Source organism: Passer domesticus, chromosome 1, assembly GCF_036417665.1.
Source record: "Passer domesticus isolate bPasDom1 chromosome 1, bPasDom1.hap1, whole genome shotgun sequence".
Lineage (NCBI taxonomy): Eukaryota > Metazoa > Chordata > Aves > Passeriformes > Passeridae > Passer > Passer domesticus.
The window spans coordinates 89,475,370-89,502,130 of NC_087474.1; the positions used below are offsets into that span (position 1 = coordinate 89,475,370).

The 26,761-nt window shown below is 37.3% G+C and overlaps 1 protein-coding gene across 2 annotated transcripts in view; it reads right to left on the minus strand.

Annotated features, from left to right (window-relative positions):
• Positions 1–198: 198 nt before the first annotated feature.
• MARCHF6 (membrane associated ring-CH-type finger 6) overlaps positions 199–26,761 on the minus strand; it is a 49,176-nt gene continuing 22,613 nt past the window's right edge. For both annotated transcript variants that reach the window (XM_064428551.1, XM_064428541.1), the window contains exons 11-26: positions 26,192–26,250; positions 25,547–25,627; positions 24,295–24,363; positions 24,103–24,177; positions 23,116–23,250; positions 22,515–22,634; positions 20,295–20,395; positions 19,474–19,611; positions 17,116–17,317; positions 10,021–10,090; positions 8,625–8,806; positions 7,174–7,308; positions 5,082–5,171; positions 3,544–3,676; positions 2,265–2,400; positions 199–1,184 (exon numbers count right to left, since the gene is read on the minus strand). In XM_064428551.1, coding sequence (XP_064284621.1) covers positions 1,094–1,184; positions 2,265–2,400; positions 3,544–3,676; positions 5,082–5,171; positions 7,174–7,308; positions 8,625–8,806; positions 10,021–10,090; positions 17,116–17,317; positions 19,474–19,611; positions 20,295–20,395; positions 22,515–22,634; positions 23,116–23,250; positions 24,103–24,177; positions 24,295–24,363; positions 25,547–25,627; positions 26,192–26,250 — 1,817 coding nt within the window. In that variant the 3' untranslated portion in view covers positions 199–1,093. The remainder of the gene's footprint in view (positions 1,185–2,264; positions 2,401–3,543; positions 3,677–5,081; positions 5,172–7,173; positions 7,309–8,624; positions 8,807–10,020; positions 10,091–17,115; positions 17,318–19,473; positions 19,612–20,294; positions 20,396–22,514; positions 22,635–23,115; positions 23,251–24,102; positions 24,178–24,294; positions 24,364–25,546; positions 25,628–26,191; positions 26,251–26,761) is intronic.

The window sequence follows — 26,761 nt, forward strand, 5'->3', positions numbered from 1 at the left end:
AGAGAATTTTTTTTTTTTGGTTGGGTTTGGTTTTTTAAAAGTAATTGTGCAATATAAAATTCATACTACAATTTTCAACTTTGGTAACTTACAGAAAAAAGATTTCACACTTTAACTAAGGATCAGGTCAGGACATTGCTTACACTACACTCTTTGTGCTGTGCAAGCACATCAGTTAAGGTTCATCCCTTTTCTTGAGAGATCTGAAAAATTCTAATATTGATAAGAAATTGGCTGCAATTTAAGTTGTGAACCTATTTAATTTTTCTCGGTACCTTTAAATACTTCCATCACCTAGCCTTAGTACATTTTTACTTACTGTTTCAATTAATGGAATCCTGATCCCAAAGCAAACACCCACCTACCCCCTTCAACCAAACAGAAAAATCCAGCTGAGCCTCAACAAGTACATCTGAATTCTCAGAAGAGGAAATATTTTCTTGATTTAACATCAACTGTACAATATTACAAACTCTGACACATGAAAAACAATCAGGCAATAGAAAAATGTACAACAGCTTTGGTGTTATACAAAATAATAAAAAAGACTGGACAGCAAGATACATAGTTCATTATGTTCTCAACATAGCAACTTCATTGCTGACTGTAAGACAGTTATTTACTTTTGATATTCTCTACGTGGCCTTTCCACTCATGAAAAATCATACTGTATTACTACAATAAGAACTGTTATGAACACCATAAAGTAAGCTCCAAATTTTATAAAAACATCTTGCCTCTTTGCACTATTGCTTTGTGGCACATTGTCAACAGAACAGCAGTCCAAAATAAAGTGACAACTAGATTTAATAAATTAATATACTTTTTAAAGATGTACAATGCACATTCTTTTTAATCCAAGGTTTTAGGGTGTCAGGACACTTCTATATACACATATACAGATCTCAGACAGCATTTACAACATCAGAAAATGCAGATAAGAAACAGAGCCTTAACTGCTATCTGGATGCTACCAACAGAAGCCAAAATACTGCTGAGAGTATTATTGGGAGAGATATCCAAAGACGAGAAGAGTCTATGAAAAAAGGACATGTAAAGGCAAAGGGAAGGTCAAGATGTTTAATATGACCATCTATTCTTGTGAAGACTGAGGTGGAGTTGTTGATGTGCCTGGTTTACCAGACTTCCGTTCGTAATTCACAAGTCGTTGTCCAACAAGGTACCTGAGATCACAGTAAAACCAGAAATTAACATAAGGTAATACTATTTTGTAACACAAATCCACTCTATCTCCTTTGCTGCCAAAGTAATTTTTTCATTTAAATATAAAGTTATTCTATAAATTGTAAAGGAAGAACTTCAGCTAGTTCTTAAGCTTTCTTAAAGGGAAAGAAAGTATCCTGATGCTACTCCACGGAAAGCTTAAGGGCTGCAAGATTCTTTTAGTGTGATATTGAAAGAAAGTTAACTATCTCAGCAGCTTAACTTTTCATACCTTTCAAATTATTCCTTTCTTCCTCTATATCATTCATTTTTTAGGTGGCAAAAAGTTCCACACTTTTTGCCACCTAAATTCCTTTTCATGCTTCCTATTTGCATGCTAGTTCTGCGCGTACAAGAGCTCTACACCATGAATTAGTTGCTAAGATTAGTTACTAATATTCTTAAATAACCCATAAAAAAGGTAATTAGGGTAACAACAAAAACAATGTAATAATAAAAAAAGAGGTTCAACTAAGCAAGATAACCAGAAAACAATAGGAAAATCATTATTTTTATGAGGCATGTGAGTAATACAGAGTAATAATAACTGAAAACATCAGAAAACCACACAATATTTGCTAAGGACAAACTATCAAAACAACTGAACATTCTTTAACAGGTTAGTTGGACTAATAAGTAGAAAGAGTAAAAAAAACAGTTATGCAGAAAAAGTTAAAGAAATGGTTTTATAAGCAGCAGCTTGAGACATGATTTTAACTTCCAGGTATGTTGTAATTCATTACATGCATTTGTCATTCAAGACTACAGAATTCATGTTAGATTCAAGACTTAGATTCATGTTAGACAAGAGGGAGTGTCTTCCCTTTATAAAGACACTCTATTCCTGTGTTTATCTACCTGAACCACAGATAAAACATCTGCCAAGAACAGTCTGTCTGTCTTAAAGAGTGATTTGTCTAGAAAACTTCTTAAAAACCCCAGTCCCAAGTATCTACAACACCTGAATTTGACCTGAAGTATTCACATATACAGATATATATAAAGGGGAAAAATTAAAAAAAAAAACACTATATACTCACTTGTCATTTTTAATGTGTTCATAAAGGCGCTTGAACTGGCGGACTTGGAAGGACAAAATTCCCATCAAAACCACCACCATAAGCAAAAAAGGATAAATACGTCGCTGAACAAGATTCTGCATTTCAGCAGTAACTCCTACAAAACAAGACACAATCCTTAGACATCGTAATATTGCTGAACTAACTCATGCATTTCTGCTTCTCTACTTGCTTCCATACTTTTTGTTGTACTGTAACTTCAGTAGACGGGCTGTGAAATAAATGACACATCCATTTACTTCAGAGATTCAACGTGACAGCTGCTGTTCTTTTTAATCTGAAGCACCATGAGTGGAAAGTTTTCTATTAACAGAGTGAAAATCCACAGCAGAAAAATAAAAGAGCTTATCAGTTCTTTTTGCCTATTAGCTTCTGTTTATCTGCTTACTGACTTCTCCTTGTGTCAGAAAAGTCAACGCAATAAAAGTCGGCATTCAAGTGAGACTGAAGAATAAAATAGGACTTCTTGAACATGTTAACATCAAAACTAACTAGTACAAGACAAGTCTTGATGAAAAAGCTTATCTACTCTGGTTCTAATCAAATTATTCACCTCAATTATAAGGAGATAGAAAAGTCTGAAAAAACCCTATATATTTTAAATTTACATTTTCATACTATTAAAACCTTAAAACAAATCCAGGATTTTCACCTGTTCTAAGCTTCATTTACAATCTGACAAGTCAGAAAAAGATGGTCTCAGCTCAGTATACCTCCTAGAGGGACTAAAATCAAAGGCTGATTGTACAAAGAAGAAATGAATTAATCATTCATTTTCCAAACTAGCTAGATACCTAAAATGCAGAGAGAAGAAATCAGTGTCTGCCCCTCCTCTTGAGTAAGAGAAGGGGCAGACACTCATTTCTTCGTTGTGGTGACCAGTGACAGGACCCAAGGAGCAGCCTGAAGTTGTTAGGGAGGGGTTTGGGTTGGGTAATGGAAAAAGGTTCTTCACCTAGAGAGTGGTTGGGCACTGGCACAGGCTTCCCAGGGAAGAGGTCACAGCACCAAGCTTGAAAGAGTTCAAGTAGCATTTGGACAATATTCCTGGAACATGGTGTGATTCTTAGAAGTCCTTAAACATTTATATTTGTCAGCAGAAAAGGAGTTTTTTGTTTGGGTTTTGTGGTGGTTTTTTATCTTTTTAAATAAACTAAAGCTTGAAATTTTATTTCCACAAACATATTTACACTGCTGTAAACCACGAGATGACAAGTAGGTGTTCTGAATGCATACATACCTAGTAAAGGTACAACACCAGAAGCTATGATGTACGGCACACACAGGGACAGTAAGAGGACAGAGATGACGGGCGCTGCCAGTTTACGGATGATGAAGTGCAAGTCAATGTTACGAATCCCATTTGCATATACCTAAAATGGAACAAGTTAGAAGTAGAACAGATCAATTAAGAAAGCCTTGCTTTGCACTTACACTAATAATTAGAAGGGTTTACACAATTCTTCTTATAAAAGGAAATGTGTGTTCGTTCCCATGGCCACAGATGAAGAAAAAACTCTGCCAATTTACATAATGAAGGTTCCAAGAAATCATTTAAACAGTGCCCGAGACCACACTGAGAGTTGTGATTCAGTTGCAGGAATGCAAGAGACCACCTGAAAGATCATTTAATAGAGCTGTGGACAATGGTTCTGTGGGTGACCTGGGATCACTTTGCACTGTTAACTTATTAGAAGAGGATCCTGTATATGCTAATAGAATAAATTATTAAATTTTGTAATGGCCAGAAAATATGATCCTATTTTGTACTGGGTGGGGCAGACCAGAGCCTCTGTACATAAGAGTCTGTGCCTGAAAAAAAAGCCTCCACAATTCTTAAGCTTCTGCAGTTACTATCAGAAGCTAAGGTCAAAATGCAACCAGATTAAGCATAGGAAAAAACCCAGTTTTGAATGGCTACCAGCTACAGCTAAACAATGGCCCTGTCCCACAGCTTAGGAGGCTCAGGAGTGTGTGTAAACTTCCCATGGAGAGCGCTCAGAAAGGAAGAGGGAGCTGTGGTATCAAAACCTACTCCCAGATTAAGACTATATTTCTGCAGTGTGACAGCTGAAGTGATTTAATAATGGACTATGTGCTAGACTTGCTCACGAGAGGCACCTTCTGTATACAGAGGTTGGGACATGCACCACAGGCATCACACACAGTGCAGGGCTGAAAAATTACCTTCTGACAAACAACTGAGATACTTCATTGAGATGACAGCTATGGAATTTAACAGTTATAACCAAGAAAAGAATACTTCTAACAAAATAAGAGGCCATGTAACTCTGAACTGCTCAGAGATACTGTTCTGTGTTGCTTAATAATCAAAGGGGAACAGAAATTGCGTCTTTCATGTCTACTGATCTATGAATGGGGTAATCCCTACAGCTGCAGAGAAAGCAAAATTCTGTGTTCTTAACTTGTGGATGTAAATAGTGTCCAATATTTGGACAAGTATTTGGACACACAGACTTCATCTGAAGAAATAATCACATTTCTTTCACACTTTATTACAAACCTGAGAAAAATGCATATAGGTATACAAAGCATTTTCTTGAATTTGGATTTTTGATTTTTTGTTACTCTTGTATTTTTTGTACTGTTAAGTGTACCTTAATGAATTAGGCTATACAATTTAAAAGGTTTTCACTAGACTAGTTGAATTCTACTCAATTACTCCATTACTGCAAGAGTAACACTGTTTTCTGACACACAATCAGAAACATAAAAAATGTATTATATGGATAATTCACATGAACAATTTTTACCTACCTGTTCAATAACAGTTTTCAGCCACCACTGGGGACCCATCAGTGTTATGGCAGCTATTATTTTGGCATGCAGAACTCCAAGAGCCCAGTCCTAATTTTGTAAAAATTTATAGTGTTAGCATTAACATATCTTTAAAAAGTCTGACAACCAAAAGCTTTAAGAGCAATGTGTTAATATTACTTATAAGAGAAAATATAATTACTTTTCCATTTACATGGGACATTGATCCAAAGAGATGACATCATCTGCAAATTTCTATGAAAAAAAGGATGTTTTCAAGATTAACTGACATCTGTAAATTTAGCTCCCTGGGACCAGGAAAATCACTACTTCTATTAAACCAAAGGCAAATACAAAATAAAAGCATTAGACTTAAAGCAATTGACTAACATTCTGGTTAAAAACTAATTTACATAAAAGGAAATTAATTTCCTTTCTCTATAGAAGAATAGAAAAAAATACAAAGATGTTCACATGCATCAGGAAACAAGTTCTTTTGAAGTTTAATTATTCCCAAAACACTACAGGATGTAAGACAGCTTAAAGCAACACAATGCTCTTAACAAAAGAAGTCATATTCTTTGGTGGAAAATTTATGTTTTAACATAAACTAAAATTATTATGGCATGGAATTAGGACACTGTCACTACTGGCTTCTAGTAAACACTTCACATCATAAGTCCATCCTTTCTGGATTACAGATATTTCTAAGAGATTTTCAATAAAACCCGCCAAAAATAGAATGCAAAACATAGCCTGATAAAGTAGAATAAACAGCTAAGAACTGGTAAGACTTGGGACATCATAGACTAAATTAACTTTCTTAGCCTGCTGAGGAAATACATTTTATTTAACTGATTATTTAAAAAGACAACTTTTGTTAATGTCAATTCTAAAGGACTTTAAAAATTGTTACAAAAAAGCATGAGTGTTAAAGTTGATTCATGTTTATTTAAGGATGTAACTTCTGCATAACTCTTTTGGGAAAAATGGAAATTAGTCTCAATTGAGATAGTTCATTGTTGATTTAGAGCAAGTGTCAAATCCCACTTATCCTATATTTTGAAGAAGTTCTGCTACATGAAAATAAAGCTTTTCAGTATACTTCTTTTAAATCTTTTGAAGAACTAATATGCAAGAGTAAAGAATTTTTATAATCTCTAGCATTACAGATTCTTTCCAAAATTGTTTGGAAACCATGATCATCTACCACTGTAATTATATGATGCCCTGATTTTCTGGTCATCTACTCAGCTCAAAAATATACTTGGATTTTCAAATAATGGCATCATTAAATTAGTAGTCAAATTCTTATTTGGATTACAGCTTTCAGACATTTGGATATTGAAAGTAAGTGAAAGCTTAGGCTAGCTTAGAAAGTCACTGTCCCTGAACACATTCTTGTTATTTAGTAATGGCATTCTAGATGCTCTGAGTTACGGTCCCCTCAGTTGGGTTTCTTTGAGTTATGACTTCTTTCATAATTCAGCCTAGGTGATGGAAGCATTTGTCATTCAATCCACTATCTTCATTTTGTCTCCCAACTAACAGGACAGAAATTTGCATTTAGCCTGTGAGACTTCATTGAAAAGTAATAAAACACAACTACCTCAAATTTTTTTATTAATGATTTGACAACTCAGGCCAAAATCAGCATGACCCTAAACAATTTTAAAATTACATTCATAATGTGCCTCGTCACTGAATTAGAATCTTACAAGGAAAAAAAATTGACCAGAACCTCTTGCTGCGTAACTGTATGCAGAAAGCTTTCCAGAAAGATTAGAGTATGTACATCTGTGCATATATACATACTGATACACGAACTTCTTACGTAACTTTACAATTATGCTACTGAAAGAAGAGCTGATCACTGAAATGCAACCTTTGATTTCATCTCACAACAGTTCAGCTTTTCATAGTTTAAATTCCTCAGCATATTCTTTTGGTTCAAATAATTCTCACATCCAGACTGGCTGCCTTTTCTCTGCCACATACAAACATATTTGTGGAAAATGCTCTGAAGCACCAAATCCACTGAAACAAGGCAGCCCATACTCCTTACAACAGCAAAAGAATGGGAGCAACTGACCTGCCAAGGATAGAAGAGAGGTGTTTGATCCAAAGGAACTCTCAGAGGTGCGACGATGACCAGCTCAAACAAAAGACCAAGCAAAAGTGGAACCACACCAGCGAGCAGTATAGCCACTATCAATGTCTTCATTATCTAAAAATCCCGAGGCATTTCATTAATATGCTTACCAGAGGATTCTTTGTTTAAACTCAAAAATGTAACTTGAACTACATAAACACACAGCCCTGGTAGAAAATCCCAAAGCTACATAGTCCTCTATTTCCCACACATACACCCCTAGAAACAATTTTTATGACATGAATAGTTTTGCAATGCAAGTTTTCAAGATTGGGTCCTATTCCATAGGAATAGGAATTCCAGAAAAAAAACATGACTGTGCCTACTAGTATTAATATAGTTCTAAGCCATAAAATCACATTGACTGTTATCAACAGGGAATACTGTCCAATGGCACTTCAATACATTGCATATGCTCATATGTTGGGAAATTGAAAAATTTTCCCAAAACTGCAAATTTTTCTCTGGAGCAAAATAAACCTTAAAAATTCAGTCATTATGGAATATTTGACTTAAAAATAGAGAAACCAGAACACCGTGCTTGAATCTTTATTTAATATAAAATTCTCTTAATATAACTGCATCACACAAAACTAGCCTGACTTAACATGATAAGGAGAACAAGTAGAAATTATGCTTTAGCTCTGAATTTTCTTGAAGAAGCTAAAATCAAAATGATGGATGACATATTTGGGAAACATGGTAGTACATGAAGAACATACAGTGTAAAAATTCAGTAAGCACATTAAAATGTTTACAACAAGATACCATTTATGCTAGCAATGTTTAAAGGAACTAGTAAGAAATCTGCTACAGAAATCCTCAATATCAAAACCAAGATAAAGAGGTGGGGTATAAATATATTTCATGCTGAGAATCTCAACTCCTCATAATTAGTATTTTTGGGGAAAATATATTTTATTTGAAAAACACAAGTTCAGAAGCTGGTAAAGATCTTTCTGAAAATATGCATCAAGCTACTTTGTAGAAACATGGTCATCATCAATCAGCTTTATTAGGTTTTTTCATTTGAGAATTTCATGTAACTAAACAAGTAAATAGTTAAGCTTCCAGGTTTACGTGAAAATGTAAATGTCTTTGAGAACGCATCACACATAGGATAATAATGCAATGCATTAACTTTTAAAGAAAAACAGAAAAATATAGACATATATATATATTTTAAAATATAGACACACAAGTATATTTACACTGATTCCCTTCTAAAAATACTTAGCCTATGCAATAGGAATGTAAGCTGCAAAAGCTTCAAAAGGGTCTGAAAAGCAAAGTGTAGTACACACGAGAGAGTAAAGCCTGCAAGCAAAAAATGAAACGAGCCCCATTGCTAATTTTTTGCTAATTCAGAAGAACTTGTTCTCAAGACTTACCATGAGAGACCATTCTCTGACCTTCTGGAAAATGACTCTACGGCCCTGTGGCATCCAGGCAACCAGCACTGTCACAGCTCGGATAGTCAGCCAACAGACATAGAGACCACAGGCAGCTGTGTACAGTTCATGGATTTTGGCAGTCCCCGTCCAAAAGGACATTAACCACCGGCCAGCGAACACTGAAAACACAAGCACTGTTACATACAGGAATGCTTCTGGATGTATTAGGGAAGGATACTTGTTAAGACAGTACTTATCAAATTTATCTGAAATATCCCTGCATAACTATTATTCATCATAAAACAGTTATTCTGGTAGTATACCCATAATGCATAAATGTGTGAAGCACTATGCAAAGAGCTTCAAAAATGATGCCAAATAAACACAGAGAAATCCTTTTTCACCTAAATTTTCATTATGACAGCACTGTGTCCTGAGCTACAGCAAAACAAAGCACTGTTCAGAGCCCAAGCACTGATCTTCAGAACTGCATCAGCGATCATGCATTAGTGTGCAAGCTTGAACTTATATTATTATGAGCTACCTTTGGGTTGTTTCTCTGCCTCATGCAAATTTTTACATTACTTACTGATGGGGCTTTTGAAGTTCTCTGACAGAAATGGGAGACTGATTTCCTACAGTTCATTTTTTAACAGTGTTTTAAGTTCCCTAGTATTACAGTGGAATTATTTTATGTCCTACTACTAGAACAACTGAAGAATGCATAACTATGATCTCAACACATTGACTTTAGGATCATTAATAGAACAAGGTATAAATTACATGGTATTACAGCAGACAGGTTATGAAATTTATGCTGGTTGACACGGCTTCATTTACTCCAAATTATTTTAAAAATACCAACTGTTTTTGAAGTACTTATTCAGACATTTTAAAGTGATATACAAGCCACTTGTCAAAATCTGCTAGTGCCATGTCCAAATCACGGAATCACAGAATATCTCAAGTTGGAAGGAACCCCTAAGGATCATTGAGTCCAACTCCCTGCTCCTCACAGTACTCAATGACACCTTCAGAATATTTAATTAAAGAAAATACTGTAGAAGACCTGGAAAAAATCTACGTATTTTCCTTCTTGAAACAGTAAAATAGGTGCAAGAGTTTCAATTCTATTTTTCACTCAATACTACCAAGATTGAAGCACCTGAAGCCCTGTCCTCAGAGGAAAATTATTCTACAACAAAAAGGGAATGGTAATATCTGTCATTTAGATTTTTAGATTATTATGATTTAATGACAAATTATTACAAATTATACTAGTTTCCATATTTTTGCCTTTCAACTTCAAACGATGGTTTCAAAACATTTGCCATGGTTGGGCATGGCAACATACTGAGTTGTTTTTAGTGACAGTTTACCATAACAGACTCACCTGGTAAGGTAAGGCAGATAAGACTAGCAATCAGTAATGTTATGCACATGAAAACAATCAAAAGAAATATCTGAAAAAAGGAAAAAAAGAAGGGGAAGTTTGTAAGAAAGTTATTTAACCAAACCCCAAGAAACCCCAGTATAAAAAATACATCATCCTAGAAAGGCAGCTAAACTAGGATGTTCAAATAATAACTGATGTTTCACTGTGTAAATAAATCAGCAAAAAGAAACCTAACCACAGTACATGCAGAACACCTGTAGTGTTGTGTATTTCTAGGACTTTCCATCACCATTTCAACAGTAACAAATAACAATTGAATCCAGAACGACTTAAGTTCTTTGTTATGTTACATAAAAAGGACCATTTCTTAATTTCTGCACTGAGCAGTATGACTCCCATATAATCCTGAAAGATTTCTAGCTCTGTATGCCATATGAGCAAGACAGTGGTTTCATAAGGAAAACCTTGCTGACAAAGTTCTTCTAGATGTGCTCAGGTTTCTGTGATCAGAAGCTGACACTGGAGTGTTGGGAAGGATGAAAGTTTGACAAGAAAGTCTCACAGATATGTATGCTTAGCAGAAAGATTTTTGAATGTAGAAGCTGAGGAAGGAATAGAGATGGAAGCAAGTTTTGATATAGAAGAAAAGAATTGCTGAGCCAGTCTTACTGGATAACCAAGGAGGCAAAGGGTATGTTAGTTAGAAGGGGGTTTTTATGACTCAGAACAAAGGATAAACCCACCTCAAACAAGAAGATATTTTTACCAAGCAGAAAGATAGCACAGGCAAACAAGTCAGCAAATGTTGCAAGTAGAAAAAAGGTCTCAGAATTTTCCACTGCAAGAAAACTGAAGAACAACTTCTAGCTTAAACTGTTATGTACTAACCTTTAGTGATTGGAGAATACTAACATGAATATGGTAATTGTATTAGTTATGATAGGCTATAGATAAAAGTTAAGGTATAGATTGGTTCTACTGTATTAAGATGCTCAGGAGAGAAAAGTATATAATGCATTTGTAACCTAAACTAAGGGTCTCCAGGCCTGCCTGCAGCTGCAGCTGACAGCTGTAGGCTCAGGCTCTGTCGCCCACGACCCTGGACTGCTGGAACATCTTGCATGTAATAAACTGCATTTTGGAAGAGCCGCCTGGAGTCCCGCATCTCTCATTTAGGCTCTTACAGTGGCGCCCACGTTTTAGTTGGCAAACTCGGACTTATTAGCAGTAAGAGACCTCTCGGTGAACTCAGTAAAAAGCGGCCGCACGGATTAGGCACCTGAAACGAGGGTGACCGGGGCCCGGACAGAAGCTGCTGCTGGACAGTGCCTGGATCGGAGCCTCTATACACAGCGCCTGCTGCATAGCTGGACAGCAGGTGAGCACCGGGAATAATGGGGCAGAATAAGTCTGTTCCTCGGAGAGATGTGTATCAGCATTTAAAAACATTAGTTAAATCAAGTCCAAAATCCTTGCCTAAGCGAGAGCTCAAAGCGCTTTTTAAATGGACTATAACTCGTATCCCCAATGCTGACTCTGAAGCCTTCTATACCAGAGACTTTTGGGAATCTGTGGGGGTTAAATTATACAATGCTATCTCTCGGCGCGATAAAACAGCAGCGGAACTTCTCCCCGCTTGCCGAGTCCTTGTAGAAATCTTCGCCGCGAATGCCCCACCGCGGAGCCCCTGCCCCTGCCCCGTTCCACCCGCACCCTCGCAGCCGCGTCCCTCCGAGCGGGCCCGGCCGGCCTGTCCAACCGCGAGGAAAGGGGAGGAGGGGGAGAAGAAAACAGCAACTGCCCATGCAGCAGGAGAGGCAGACGAAACTAACGATATATCGGAGAGAGAGGGGAATTGCGTTATTCCAAAGCCAGGAAACCCCGAAAACCAACTAGAAATGTTTCCGAATAACGCCAGGGCTTGCCCCGGGAATGGAGATTTTTCAACCCAGAAAGAAATACCTAGCCCCGGGAATTCTCCGGCGCTGCCTCCTGGTTCGGAAGAATCCCCACAGGGATCAGATTTCCAGCAGCCCGGCAGTCCCAGAACGGGGGTTGCCATCGCCCCTCACGAAATTAAAGAACCAGTTTTACACAAGAGCATCCTCCACGGCCCGGCACCTATCCCTGTGCAGCGGCGCCGGCATGCCCAAGGTGCACCGGAGCCGGCAGCCCTGCGGGGTCCAGCCCGGCCACTTCAGCCGCGGCTCGGGCACCGCGGCCCGCCGGGTGCTGCCCGCGATCGAGGCACCCAGGGAGGTCGAAAAGGACCAAGACGAGAGCCAGAAGATGACTCCGCAGAGGCAGCGGGACCTGCATCTCATCGCTGCGCAGGTCGCCACTGGCACCAACAACCACTGAGGGAGCCAAAAAATCATCCCCCAGATCTCCTACTCCTAAAACTAGCAAAGCTTTGGAGAACATTGCCGATGTTCTGCAAAATAGACAAGCTCATCGCTATATTCCGCATAAACCTTTTTTCCTTGCAGTTCTAGGAGAAACGCTGAGACCGTATGGCGTCATTTTCCAATGGGATTCCTCTCAAAATGATCCTTTGTTGATAATTGAATGGGTTTTTCTTTCTTACAGGTCACCAAAGACAATCTTCACATCCTTAGAGATGATTTCTCAAATTATCATTAAGGGCAGAGCAAGGCTTCTCTCTATAGCAGGTTGCGAATTTGAAATAACCTATTTACCTATGATTAAATAGTATTTTGATTGGGCCATGCAAAAATCAGAAGATTTGCTCTATGCCTTGTTAGATTTTCCAGGTGTTTGCTCCATTCATTACCCAGCACACAAACTGATCAAAGCTAAATTGTGCTACAAAGAGAAACCCCTTATCAGTGAAGAACCTTTAGATGCAGTTACTCTTTTCACTGATGGGTCAGGACAAACACACAAAGCAGTGATTACATGGCAGAATAAAAACACTAAATCTTGGGAGCGAGATGTTCAAAAAGTTGAGGGTTCTCCTCAGATTGTTGAATTGGCTGCAGTTGTAAGAGCATTTCAGCTCTTTCCAGAGCCCTTTAATTTAGTCACTGATTCAGCATATGTTGCTAATGTTGTTAAGAGAATTGAAGGGTCTGTTTTAAAAGATGTTAGCAATGACACATTGTGTCTTTGGCTTACCTGTCTTTATCAAATTTTGTTACACAGAACTAATCCTTACTTTGTTGCTCACATTAGAGCTCACTCTGGTCTCCCAGGATTTATGGCAGAAGGGAATGCACGAGCTGATGCATTGGCATCAGCAACATGTGATGAGGGAACTGAAGGAGACATTAAAGATTGCACTTCTGTGCTTCCTGCAGCTACCTTACCTAACATTGTTGAACAAGCTAAATTGAGTCATGCCTTTTTTCACCAAAATGCACAGGCACTCAGACGAGATTTTCACATCTCCCTAGAGCAGGCACAAGCCATTGTACGGGCTTGCTCTGACTGCCAGCTTGTTCAGCCTATCCCTTCTACGGGAGCAACCAACCCAAGGGGGTTGGAAAGTTTGCAAAAGTGGCAAACAGATGTCACAAAGTACTCTTCTTTTGGGAAATTTAAAAATATCCATGTCTCTATTGATACATTTTCAAAAGCAGTTTTTGCGTCTATACATACAGGAGAAACAGCTAAGCATGTTTGCCAGCATTTTTCACAAGCATTTTCTTCATTAGGTGTCCCTCAAGAAATCAAAACTGATAATGGTCCTTCATATGCTTCACAAGAATTGGCCACATTTTTAAATGACTGGGGTGTTCACCATACATTTGGTATTCCCTATTCTCCTACAGGTCAGGGAATGGTAGAAAGAACACATCAAACTCTAAAACGCATTTTAGATCAACAAAAAGGGGGGGGAGTCCAGGATACACCTCAAAGAAAGTTGAATAAGGCTTTGTACGTTTACAACTTTTTGAATAGCTCTGCAGAAGAGCCAGATCCTCCCATTTACAGACATTTCAAGAACAACAAAAAAGCAAAACTGAAGGAACACCCTCCAGTTTTAATTAAAAATCTAGAATCAGGAAAAATAGAGGGACCATTTGATCTTATTACATGGGGCAAGGGGTTTGCGTGTGTTTCTACAGATACAGGACTCAAGTGGATTCCAGCAAAGAACGTGAAACCGTACCACCCCTCAAAGCCCGTGGACGCTTCCGCAGCAGCCAGTGACCCTGCGAGTGGAAGCCGAGAGACAGGCACGCAAACGTGATCTACACAGGATCACCCAGAGAAAACTGTCTGCCAGAAACTGTTCAAGAAGAGAATGGAGTTGTATTATAATTTGCGCGGGTGTATGTTACTTTTAACCTTTTGTTTTTGTCTTTGCAGTGAAGCTTTACCTGTAACTCAACCAAAAACAAATGTTTGGGTTTCTTTAGCCAAGTCTGCAGGCTCTGACACAATTTGCTTATCTAACACTAGCCCTGATAAACCTTTTTCAACTTGTTTAGTTGGAGTGCCTTTCCCAGAAGGTTTTGATAATGTTACTTTTGAGAAATATTGGCCATATGATGATCACCACACTTCTCCAACTCCTAGCCCAAGACACCAAACTTATATTGATAATTTTAAAGTTGATAAATCTGATCTTCAAGAATTAGAAATTTTAGGCTCATTAACTATGGACACTTGTTATTTGTTTCATTTTATAGGACAAAATGGGCCACATTTAAATGTTACTCCTTATCACCCAGTTTACAACAATATGACTTCTTGGTGTAATCAAACTAAGCTTCTTATGCATGATGAACCGTATGCAGATCATTTTAACAAACTTCCAATTCGATTTCCTAAAGGAATTTGGCTCATATGTGGAGACAGGGCTTGGCAGGGTATTCCCTCAAAACTAGACGGCGGCCCTTGTGCCCTGGGACAACTTACAGTAATTGCTCCCAGTATCAAAAAAGCAATGAAAAAGAAAAATAGAAAAATAAGATCCTCCTTAGGGCATCATTATGAGAGCAACTGTGATAGTGAGTTTCACCCTTGGAACTCTGGAAATTCAATTGTTACAAGCATTTTTTTACCTCAATTAAGTTCTGCAATTGCACTAAAACAGTTAAACAAATTAGGGTGTTGGCTCAGTAAAGAAGTGAATGCCACCTCTACAATAATTAGTGATTTGCTGACAGATGAGGAGGCAGTCAGACATGCCACTTTACAAAACAGAGCTGCTATTGACTTTCTTTTACTAGCACATGGACATGGTTGTGAAGATTTTGAAGGATTGTGTTGTATGAATTTGTCTGATCATTCTGCCTCTATTCATAAACAGTTGCAAAACTTAAGAGATTTAGCTAACCAAATTACAACAGATGAATCATCTTGGTTAGACAATTTGTTTGATGGTTGGAGCTTTGCACCTTGGCTGAAGGAACTTTGTAAGTTAGGCTTGATTGTGTTAGTGGTGATAATTACAATTATGTTAGTAGTACCCTGTGCACTTCAGTGTGTGCAGAGAATGATGAATAAGACAGTTTCTAGCATCTTTGTTGTTCATCAGAACGGGGGAGATGTTGGGAAGGATGAAAGTTTGACAAGAAAGTCTCACAGATATGTATGCTTAGCAGAAAGATTTTTGAATGTAGAAGCTGAGGAAGGAATAGAGATGGAAGCAAGTTTTGATATAGAAGAAAAGAATTGCTGAGCCAGTCTTACTGGATAACCAAGGAGGCAAAGGGTATGTTAGTTAGAAGGGGGTTTTTATGACTCAGAACAAAGGATAAACCCACCTCAAACAAGAAGATATTTTTACCAAGCAGAAAGATAGCACAGGCAAACAAGTCAGCAAATGTTGCAAGTAGAAAAAAGGTCTCAGAATTTTCCACTGCAAGAAAACTGAAGAACAACTTCTAGCTTAAACTGTTATGTACTAACCTTTAGTGATTGGAGAATACTAACATGAATATGGTAATTGTATTAGTTATGATAGGCTATAGATAAAAGTTAAGGTATAGATTGGTTCTACTGTATTAAGATGCTCAGGAGAGAAAAGTATATAATGCATTTGTAACCTAAACTAAGGGTCTCCAGGCCTGCCTGCAGCTGCAGCTGACAGCTGTAGGCTCAGGCTCTGTCGCCCACGACCCTGGACTGCTCTAACATCTTGCATGCAATAAACTGCGTTTTGGAAGAGCCGCCTGGAGTCCCGCATCTCTCATTTAGGCTCTTACACTGGAGCTGGTTACTCCTCAGTCAGATTTTCCTCTTACCACAGAATTACCAGGAACTTGATTTTAAGTATTTCTCAAGCACCAGGTGCTATGAAATTCTGCTTCACTAATCATCAAAGCCACACAACAAGCAAGCTTGCCATGGGAAATCTAACACCTTATCCCAACAGACTACTGAGAGAAAGTTAAATCTGGAACACACTTTCCTTGACGAGACATTTAGGTATACAGGAAGGAACCTTCAGATGCAATACCACAGTGACCTAATGTTAGCCATTACTTCCATTCTTCAGCTACACCTGAAACCACAGTAAGTGAGCTGTGGTGAGGTTTATATTTAAATCAGAGTTCTGCTAACAACAAAACAGTTATTGAGTTTAAGCTGTTTATTATTCTAGGCATGTAAGTATTTGCCAATAAAATTTCCTTTCTAATTTTAGGGATTTAGACCTTTCAAGTATTATATAATGCCTTTCTATGTTTAATACAGATGCAGAAAGAAGTTCTCTGTTTATTTTCTTAATAAAGCAAAATAGTTTTAAATTCAGCTACAAGACCAAAGTGTGCCCCCTTGAAAGCCATGCCTTGTTAGAGGCACGCCCGAACTACCTGTTTGAGAGGGGCTTGTTGTCTTTCTCTCCATTACTTACTGTAAGAAAATAACATATCAACTGACACATAATACTCAACATCTATGGGATCTATAAATAAAATTGTAATTGAAGGTCTTACCTTACAGGCTGAAAAAGCCTTATATGAGCATAACTGCAATTCTATGTTTTTGAAAACTGCAAACCATGTAAAACAGGACCCACCATGTGACTTCTGACAAAACGTGGTCCAAATCTTTCTTAGAAAAAAACAACTTCTCAAATGCCCTTTTCTTTTCTCTTGATGTGTTAGGTATACATACCCTGAGTGGGAATTTTAAAGGCCTACGATAAGGCTGGAAACCCACAGGTCCTCCTTGTTGAAGTATGGCTTGATGGGCCGCATGGAGACCTTCTCCCACAACTGGAATGGCGTTATTATTGCGAGCATGCTGGTTGTTAGGTTGCTGATTTGCATTGTTTTCATTCTCTTCCTGATCACCAAGTAGGTAAGAATGAAGATCCCTGTAACAATCAAAATTTCAGTTTTGTTCTGTTTGATATAAATGAGAAATTTATAGAAATACAGGCCTACTCAGAATCCATACAGGTTGTACAAAACTAACACAGCAGTACTGGCAGAATCTTGATTAAGTAAAATAAGCCTTTTTTGGTAACATACTCAATGTCATCATAAACACAATTTAGAAGAAAAATGATGGTGTGGGTGCAGTTAGAATACAATCATGAGGAAAGATCACTTATCTGTCTGACTGCTTTAAAAACACCACCTGGTATTAAAGGTGTTGTGCACATGAAAGGAAAATTACATGGATATTTCAGTTCATGTAAGCACATGGCTGTATTGACAGCTTTTGTGTTACTGTCACTAAGCTCTATAGGAAACAGGGGCCTTCCAACCTAATCTGAACAAGGACAGTGCTGCATTGCTACGGACATGCTGTCAGAAGTCCAGAGGCAGGCAGAATCTTTCAAGAAGATTCTAAATTGCTCAAAACCTGTTCACAACTTTTTAAGAATATCAATCCTAGGAAAAAAGCAATTTACTTTAAAATTATTCTGATGATGTTTTCTATTGTGGTGCACCAGTTTAGTTGTTCTCTTGCACTGGGTGATTGGGAATTTGCACAGAATACTTTTGTATTGGAGTGTATAGCCTATGTTATGTCATGTGGTTTGTTACCCCTTTTTTTTTTCCATCACTTGGCCTTTCCCTCACCTGTCCCGGTACCCCCTGGTGGTCTGTCCCCTGGGTTACCCCTCCCCTTGCCACTCCTCACTGGTATCCCATTGGCTGTGGACCTCTCCCTTTGTCCCCATGGGGGGGGCGGGTAATAAAAGCTCCCTGCCACCAGGGAACGCCCTCTTTTCTCCCATGGGTTTGTCTTGGAATAAAGGACAACGTTTCCCACGTGGAGGAGAGTGCTTCTCTAATCTTTTACCGTTGTCTATGAAGTATTGTGTGGGCAAGGGTCTATAGCTAACCGGAGTGGACCCCAACAGCCCAGGAAACACGTTTCTTCAGTTTTTCACATGTACAATTAGCAAAATTTGAGTCTGATTAAAAATGAACATTTAGAACTTAATTTTCCTCAGCAAACTGTTGGGTAAGATTTGTGCAGATATTCTATTAGCAATGAAATTTACCCAACAGTTTGCTTTTTGGGAACAATAGAGCAAAAGATTTTCATCTGTGCTAAACTAAAATTGCTGAAGAGATAATTTGCAATTGTCCTAAAGAGCTGCAACAGTGGAGTAAGAAAAGCCATTTCTATCATCATCTCTAAGACTCTCTTGTTACACTATACTTAAACACAATTAAAACTTGGAAAATAATTAAAAACTTCTTCCAAATGCAAACTAAGAGAAGAGTGGGTAAGCAGAGTTTCCTTAGGAGAAACTAAAACAAATATTTTGGGTTACAGTGAAGAAAAAATGTTTCAATTCATTCACTCACTTTCTCAGACATAACTTGGCAAAGAAAAATTCTTGATCCTAAGAGTGCAACATGGTGGGAGAATGCCAATATACTTTGAAGTTAAACTGAAAACTGCACAGAAACAAAGTCAACCTCATTTTTTTTCTTGACTAATTTGGTGAACAACAGATGAACTAAGAAATAATTTCAAGTGCTAGAACTCTGCCTGTCAGTACTATAATTAACTTTATTTGACAATAAATGGTTTTATTCTTCTCTAAAGTCTGAACTTTTAACTTGAAAATGCCTAATTTAAGTTGCTTACTTCTTCAGCTCAATGTCCTAAATTATTTTTCTTTTTTTTTCTTCTTCTAGGAAGAAATCCAAGAAATGCACATGAGTTTTATGTAGATGATTAATGGAAACACACTGCTGACATTTATCTCCTTATTTTCATATAACAGGGAGTTAAGAAGATGTCAGTCATACTCTTACAGATGTCTTTCACTAAGCAAATGCTGTAATGGTGTACCAAAAGAATTACTTGTCAAAGGCTTGTCCAGAAGTATGTACATCTACTGCTTAGAAGAAAGCAATCACTATAGAAGTTTTTTATAATGTATTTACCTGTAGAAGAGCTATTAAACCTGCCTGTTGGGATAACCTTCTGGAAAGCTGCCTTCATGTTTAAAGGCCAAACTGGGCACAGAGGTTGTAGCTGATTTTGGATTTCTGTACTTACAGCAAGTATCCAGCAGTAACAGTCCATGCTCGTACAAGACCTTTCAACCACTGTCTTGTATGTCCTTGCTCTAGCAAAGCTGGAAGCACCACCTGAAGCAAAAGCAGCTCTAGGGAAAGTTCACTTACTGGAGCATCACTGGAAACAATGGGAAGAGCATAAAATCAAACATAAGGAACATTCTAATAGAAATCTTTTACACTGAATCCTATTAATGCCACCACAATACAAAACTACATTGGATGCCAAAAAGGAAAATTCTTAGTTTTTTGCTAAGATTTTTCCCTATATACTACCCCGAGCAGAAAGGTTAGGCACTTTGGCATATAATAAAATTAGGAGAAAACATTGAGAAAGACTATATCTAAGAATACAGTATGCATCTCTATTTGCATCTATAATTGTTTGAATTATTATTCAGAAATAGGAAAAAACTGCTGCCATTAAAAAAAATGCAGTTACAGATATTATTTTACTCCTGAAGCAATGACAACCAGGACTGAGTCTGTTGAAAAAGCAAACACAAAAGAAACTTCACTATAAGAAAGCTGAAATGGGAAGTGTTTTGAGGGCATAAAGCCCCGAACAGTTATCTTTATGGAAGGAATACTAAATCCTTATTTTTTTCAAGTAGCTTTTAATTTGTCACATTATATGATGTAGCCATGTCCTTTACCCTTTACTTCTCTTAGAACAATGAAGATTAATTAAAAACAAAATAACATTAAAAGTGACACTTTAATGGTCAGAGAGTGCAAATACATTTTTCGCAGTTATAGAAGCACTGAAAAAACCCGTATCTTTTAAAAATAAATGCTCACCTGTAAAGCATAACATTATATGGAAGAAAGTTAGGCAGAAGATACTTAATAATGCGTATAGGAAGCCAGAGCATGAGCAGTACAATTGATCCAAAGACAATCTGCAATTATAAAGTAAACAAGTTAGTCCAAATAGTAGAAACTACCAAATCTAGATTCCCACCCATCTCTGACATGTTCCCTGGGTGTGGTGGGCTAGCCCTGGCTAACAGCTGAATATCAACCCAGCTGCTTGCTAATTCCCCGCTCCAGCTGAAGGGGAAGGCAAAACAGAAGGCAGGCAAGACTGAGATAATAGCAATTTAACAGAGAAAGCACCAAGTATGCAATCAAAACAGTAAGAAGAATTCACTCTCTACTTCCCATCAGCAGACAGACAATCAGCAATTTCCTGGGAAGTCAGGAAGACAAACACCACAGCCATGAACATCCCCACCCCCAGCCTCACAGCTTTTACTGCTGAGCATGATGTCATATCCCTTTGGTCAGTTCAGGACAGCTGTTCCAGGAATACCCTCCTTCCAGCCTGCAGCTTATTCAGTGGAGGTGAGGGAGCAGGGCAGAGCAGCAAAGAAAATGCCTGGATGCTGTGCAAGCACTGTCCAGCCATAGCCAACAGGCCTGTGTTAGCAACGCTGTTTCAGCTGCCCATTCAAGGTGCAGAAGGACATTTGAAGACACTATGAAGAAAACCAATTCCATCCCAGGCAGACCGGTTGGCTACAATGCCCTTGCCAAATAGGACTGCAGCTGAATAAGCACCAGAACAACCCTGCTGGTAGCTAGAGCAATGTCAGAAAGTTCTTTCTTCCCCTTCCCCAACACTAGGGCTGCTTATTTTGTATTCCTCTCTTTTCTAAGTGGCTGACTTCTTAAGCAACTTGCTGAAGCGTCAAAAGACTTTTCAGTTCCTATTTCTTCACATTTCAAATTGACTGAAAGACCAAAATTCAGCAGGGAACATCAAGTGCCTGAAGACAATACACTTTTATGAATCCTGTTTCCTTAAGGAACCAGATGAAAAATTAAGTAAATTTTAAATACATTCTTACACTTCATATAAATTAAATAGAGACTAAAGATGTGAAAAAAAAATTTGTGTTTAACTATGTCAAAAAGAAAAACTGAATCCCATTCTTCCTGAAAAATAATATTTATGTCATACACAAGACATTTCTTTAAAATATGGAAAGATAAACAGAGCTTGAAAGGCGTGATTTATTCTTTGAAATGGTAAATTATTACCATTCTGGATCCCACATTCTAGCATGAGGCTAGTGAAAATTCTGAATTAATTAGCTGAGCAAGTCAAAAGGTGAAGTTCAAGTTGCCTGTTCAACATAGTGTGACAACATGAGACCATGAGCAACCAGTAGACCTTGGCTTGTATTTGGGCCACCTGATGTACCAGGAAATTTCAGGCAGCTGAAGAATTACCATTATCTAAGGACAGAATGCTCAGAAAGGTGGAAAGGTCAACTCCACTCAGATACTGAAGGGTTCTCCAACAGAACCAGGATCTCTTTGAGCTTTCAGTGCTCAAAGTGTTACACCACAGGTGTAACAATACAGTACATCAAAGAATGTTTCTGGTGTGTCAGTTCACACAGTTCATGTAACATTTATGTCAGACAGTCTGCGACCCTTCCTTCACTGCATGCTCAGCAGTGCTCAGCAAACCTCAGACAAAGAACTAAAAGGAAAAAACTTTTTTTTCACTATCTTACAATGATAATCTGGAAACAGACACCACTGGCTACAGCAGCAGAATCCAATCCAAAATCTATCTAGAAAATTACTCTCCCCTGCTAGACTACTTTGGCTGAACTGGACATTCAATGTTTACTGCAGTAACTGAGGGCATGATGAAAGTTATGGATTTACAATATCCATTATAACAAATACTTGTTTATAAGTGTTTGTGTACAATTATATGATAATTAATATACAAACAGTTTCTTGGACTTTGCACAAGATACTTGGTTTAGAGGAGAGCTCTGAAGTCCAACTAATTCTCCCCAAACCCCTGCTCAGCAAACCCAGATACATCAGGCTGTTCAGAACCTTATCTAGTTGAGTTTGAGTATCAAAAGATGCAGAGATGCAGAGTAACCTGTTCCAATAGCAGTTCACTTCCATGGTGAAAATGTTTTTCTTTAAATACACAGTACATATGAATCTTTATCTCCAGATAAAGAAATATTTCTGTTAAATCCTTACCACTGATAAGATAAACCTCCTGAGATGTCTATAGATGGGCAAGTGAATCATTTCCTGCACAGGATTGAAGTCTGGATCATTCAAATTCCTGAGAAACCATAAGACACCAGGTCTCAATACCTGAAGTAGGAAATAGAAAACAATATATGAGGACAATATAATCTTTGTATTTATTTTTCATTTTGAACAACACTGCTGCAGAAAGTAAGTTTTACGGTAATAGGGATATGGGTTGAACAAGATTCACCAAAATTGCACAGAAATAGAACAAAGAAAGTATTATCACAGGGAACTAGAGAACCAATAACCAAACACAAGCTTAATTTTCAAGTACTGGTTGATCTTAAACAACTAAAACGTATTTGGATTAATTTGAAGGCAATGTTCAGATTTAACAGCTAAACAAAAATCTCTAAGTAAAATGTACTCAAAATCATGATTTTTCCACTGCAGTAAGTACCAGCATGGCCCTTTTTACATAAAACAGAATCCAATATACACAAAAAAAAAAATGGTAGCAGCAATACCCACACATTAAAGATTTAACAGTTCTGTATGTAAGCCTCTGTGTTCCATACCAGTCTTGTTCTCACAGACTCACCTCTCTTAGCAAAAGGATGAAGGATGCAAAATAGAAGACGTAAACCATTCCAACCAACCAATGCAGAAACATTGTGGTGCCTGGGGCAGACTGAAAGCTCAATTCTCTGTCTTTCAGAGTGGCGTCAAACATCTCCTACAAGAAGGTAAGTAGTAAACAAATTTGAATAAGGTTTGGCAAACATCCACAAGTATTCATTTGGTTTACCGTAGTTCATATACTACTAAGCATAATTTAAATGTTTCCTTTAACACATAAATACACAATTTAATTACAGAAAAAAGGGATTACTTATGATAAGAACAGCAAATAAAGATCAATATCTGATCAATTTATTTTTTCTGACAGAAAGAAGAAATATGTCAACTCAATCACTAACAGACTCTAGGTAAGTTATAAATCAATTCAAACAAAGTGGCACTATGATGGAAGCAAATAATTCCTAAGTAAAATTCTATTTCTACCAAGGCTGAAAAAAACCTAATTTTGTCCATTTCAAATTTAGCAGTCAGTATTTTTCAGTACCGAAAAACTGTCTTCAATTCCAAGAAAAAACTATCCTCAATTCAAAAAAATGCAGCAAAGATCTTTTTCAAAACTTTCCAGAAAGAAACTGGACAACTTAAAATATGAAGTCATTACCATTCCACATAAGATGGCTACATAAAGAGGTTTGTTCAGCATTCAAGTTTGCCTATAAGTAAGGTCATTATCACAGTGGTCTTGTAACAGCACTAAAAAGGATTAGGATGTTGTTATTTTAGTAATAGCATGTTAATTTGTATTTTGTGACATAAAACCCCCCAAAATTAGCATTAGGCAGTACCTAAAAAAACATGGAAATTTCCCTCTAGAAATGCTGTTTATGAAAACAGAAGAATGTTGTCAAACTCATATTAACAACTCTCTTCTCATCAGAACTTTTTTTTTTTGCTTCAAATATAAACAGTTACAAAAGATTTTATCGTTATTTGTTTCTGTTCTTACCAAGGAGCATATATCCAACCACCAGCCACAGATGAGAGGAAACACACCAATTTCAACCACCACTAACAAGGAAACCTTTAGGAAAAGAGAGAAAGTAACATCTCACTAGTTTAACAAAAATTGCTAAGAAAATTATAACGTCAGTTTAAATTGAGAGGGTTTTTTTCCCCCCACACAAAACATTAGGATTACCTTGACAACAATATAGCAAACTCCTAGTAAACGACGTGACCGCTGAAACTTAACAAGAGCTGCCAAACCCTGAATAGCTTTGTCAAGAAAATAACATTGGGAAACACTTTGTAACAGTCTAATATCAAACACTATATTATGCTGCTTTTAGCAACAGGAAATTTAAAGAAGAGAAAAATTAAATAGTAAGTATGTGTACTATCAGGGTTCTATTTTCAAAACCGGCTGTGACACCAGTAGTCACAATCTGGTGTGCTGAGTAACATCCTCAAACATGCATCTAAAGCAAATAATTTATAATAGGACCCTTCTTAAATTAAACAACCAACAGTTTTCAAGAAATAAAGAAATAAAGATGTCTCTGAAAACATCTGCCACAAATATGTAAGTTTAAAACCTGCAGACCTACTTTAAATAGTAGCTTTCCCTTCACTGCTGTCTAAATCAAATTCTCACCTTTTCCAAGAAAAGCTGGATGCAATTGCACTTTGGGAGTTTATTTTGGGTTTTTTTTTTCAGGAGGCAAAACCTACATGCGAATCTACTAATGTGTTACACTGCACATCTGTATAAAGATGTAGAAAGTCAATGTTAACTTTGTTTACTTTTGAACAGAAAAGTTCAAAACTTCTGGGAACAAGTGCGTATTCTTTCAAACTGAAGCTGATGTAAAGAAATATGCAGCATGAATGCAGCCTCTTCTTACTTGCGACCAAATAAATCCTTCCAGCTTCCAGTACTTTATTTTCTACCACTAAGAGAAAGTTTTCTCTGAAAAAGTAATAATAAGAAAGAAATTCTTGCTGCAAACTCTCAGTAGTTCAGAGACCTGACAAAGAAACTAAAATAATTCTTATTCAAAAAATCTGGCAGGATCAAAAATATTTTAATAAATTTTCCATCCTACCTCCTTTTATAATCTCTCTGCTGCAACTACAGGCCACAGCAAAGCCTACACATAGTGAGGAAAAAATTATTCTACACCCTTCTCCTCAGACAGACCTTCAAGCAAACATAAAAGCCTTTGATTGTGTTGTTAAGCATGTGGAAGTATTTGAAAGCAGGCAGTCACACTGACAACTTCTAAATCTCCAAGAGAACAGAAGAGACCTTTCCTTCTAATGTCACCAAAAGAGCAGAGAAAAATGGCGAGTTAAGGGCACCTGCATCATGTCTGCACCTCCACAAAGCACAGCCAGAAAAAAATATTTACACATAAATCTGAACCAGGTAACTACCGACAAAAGGATACATGACAAACAATTAGAGTCACTGCTAGAAGAACATATCCCACGATAGTTGTAATCAGGCCTTCAAAGTGAGATGCTTGGACCTGGAGCAAAGAGAAAAAAATGTGGAAGTTTATCAGTCTCTTAGAAGATTACATCTCCTTTTCATGTTACTAAGATAAATTCCAAATTTCAACTCTTCAAGAAGAATGACAAGTTTCTCTAGTTTTTACATATTTTAATAATCTACTACTATTTTTTAATTTTCATTAAAAATAGATAATATTTACATTTACTACTTTCTTCAAACTCAATCTCAATATATGAAACAAAAAGTGCCACCTTACACTGTTTATCCCCTAATTAGCATCATCCACTATGAAAATCAGTAAACAAGTTTAAAATGTGCACAAGGAACAAAACCCTGAAGACACACACAGTTTTTACAAACAGTAAAACCTTACTTGAGATATAAATAATTTAGGAAGTGGAAAAGAGTGGGACAACATTTTTAATCATATACTCAAAAAGGTTGAAGGACTAGCAAGAAGACACTCAAAAGTTACTTTTTCAATCCAAACGGAAGTGGAAAGATGCTACAAAAATACTGTGACTGAATAAACAGTGGTAGTTTATTTTTCATTTTGAAATTATAAAACAGTACTCACATATTCCTCAAAGCCCAGGCCAACAATGGAGAAGTGACCAATGTGGTATGGACAAAATGCTGAATAATGTAAGAAGAAAGGAGAAAAAAAGGCCATGAAAACTGGTAATGAAGCCTTATTTGCAGGATGAATATTGTAACATGGTATTATTCTGCTTCTCATACATTTTATGAAAAAAAAAATTAATTTATGTGCAAATATTTGCAAGTGTTAGATTCCTATAATTTTACGAACACTGAAAATCAGACCAGAATTTGCACTTAAGGACTAAAACAATATAAAACTACACAGAATAAGAGGACAATCTTTTCCTTCTTACTTCATCTTGCACTCTGTAAATTAATTCCACTTCTCAGTGTTATGTACTAGGCTGGCATCTGTCCCAGACTCCTGCAGGAACCTATGCTGTGTATTCATTCTTTCTCGTGTACTAAAAGACTTCAGTAGCCATTTCACAGCCTGGTGAAATGGGACTTGCTTTAGCAAGGCTTCAGTTCTAGTGCTTTAATTCTTAAGAATACTTAAAATATTGTGGAAAATGCAAGCCCTGCAGAAATTTGCAGAGGGAAG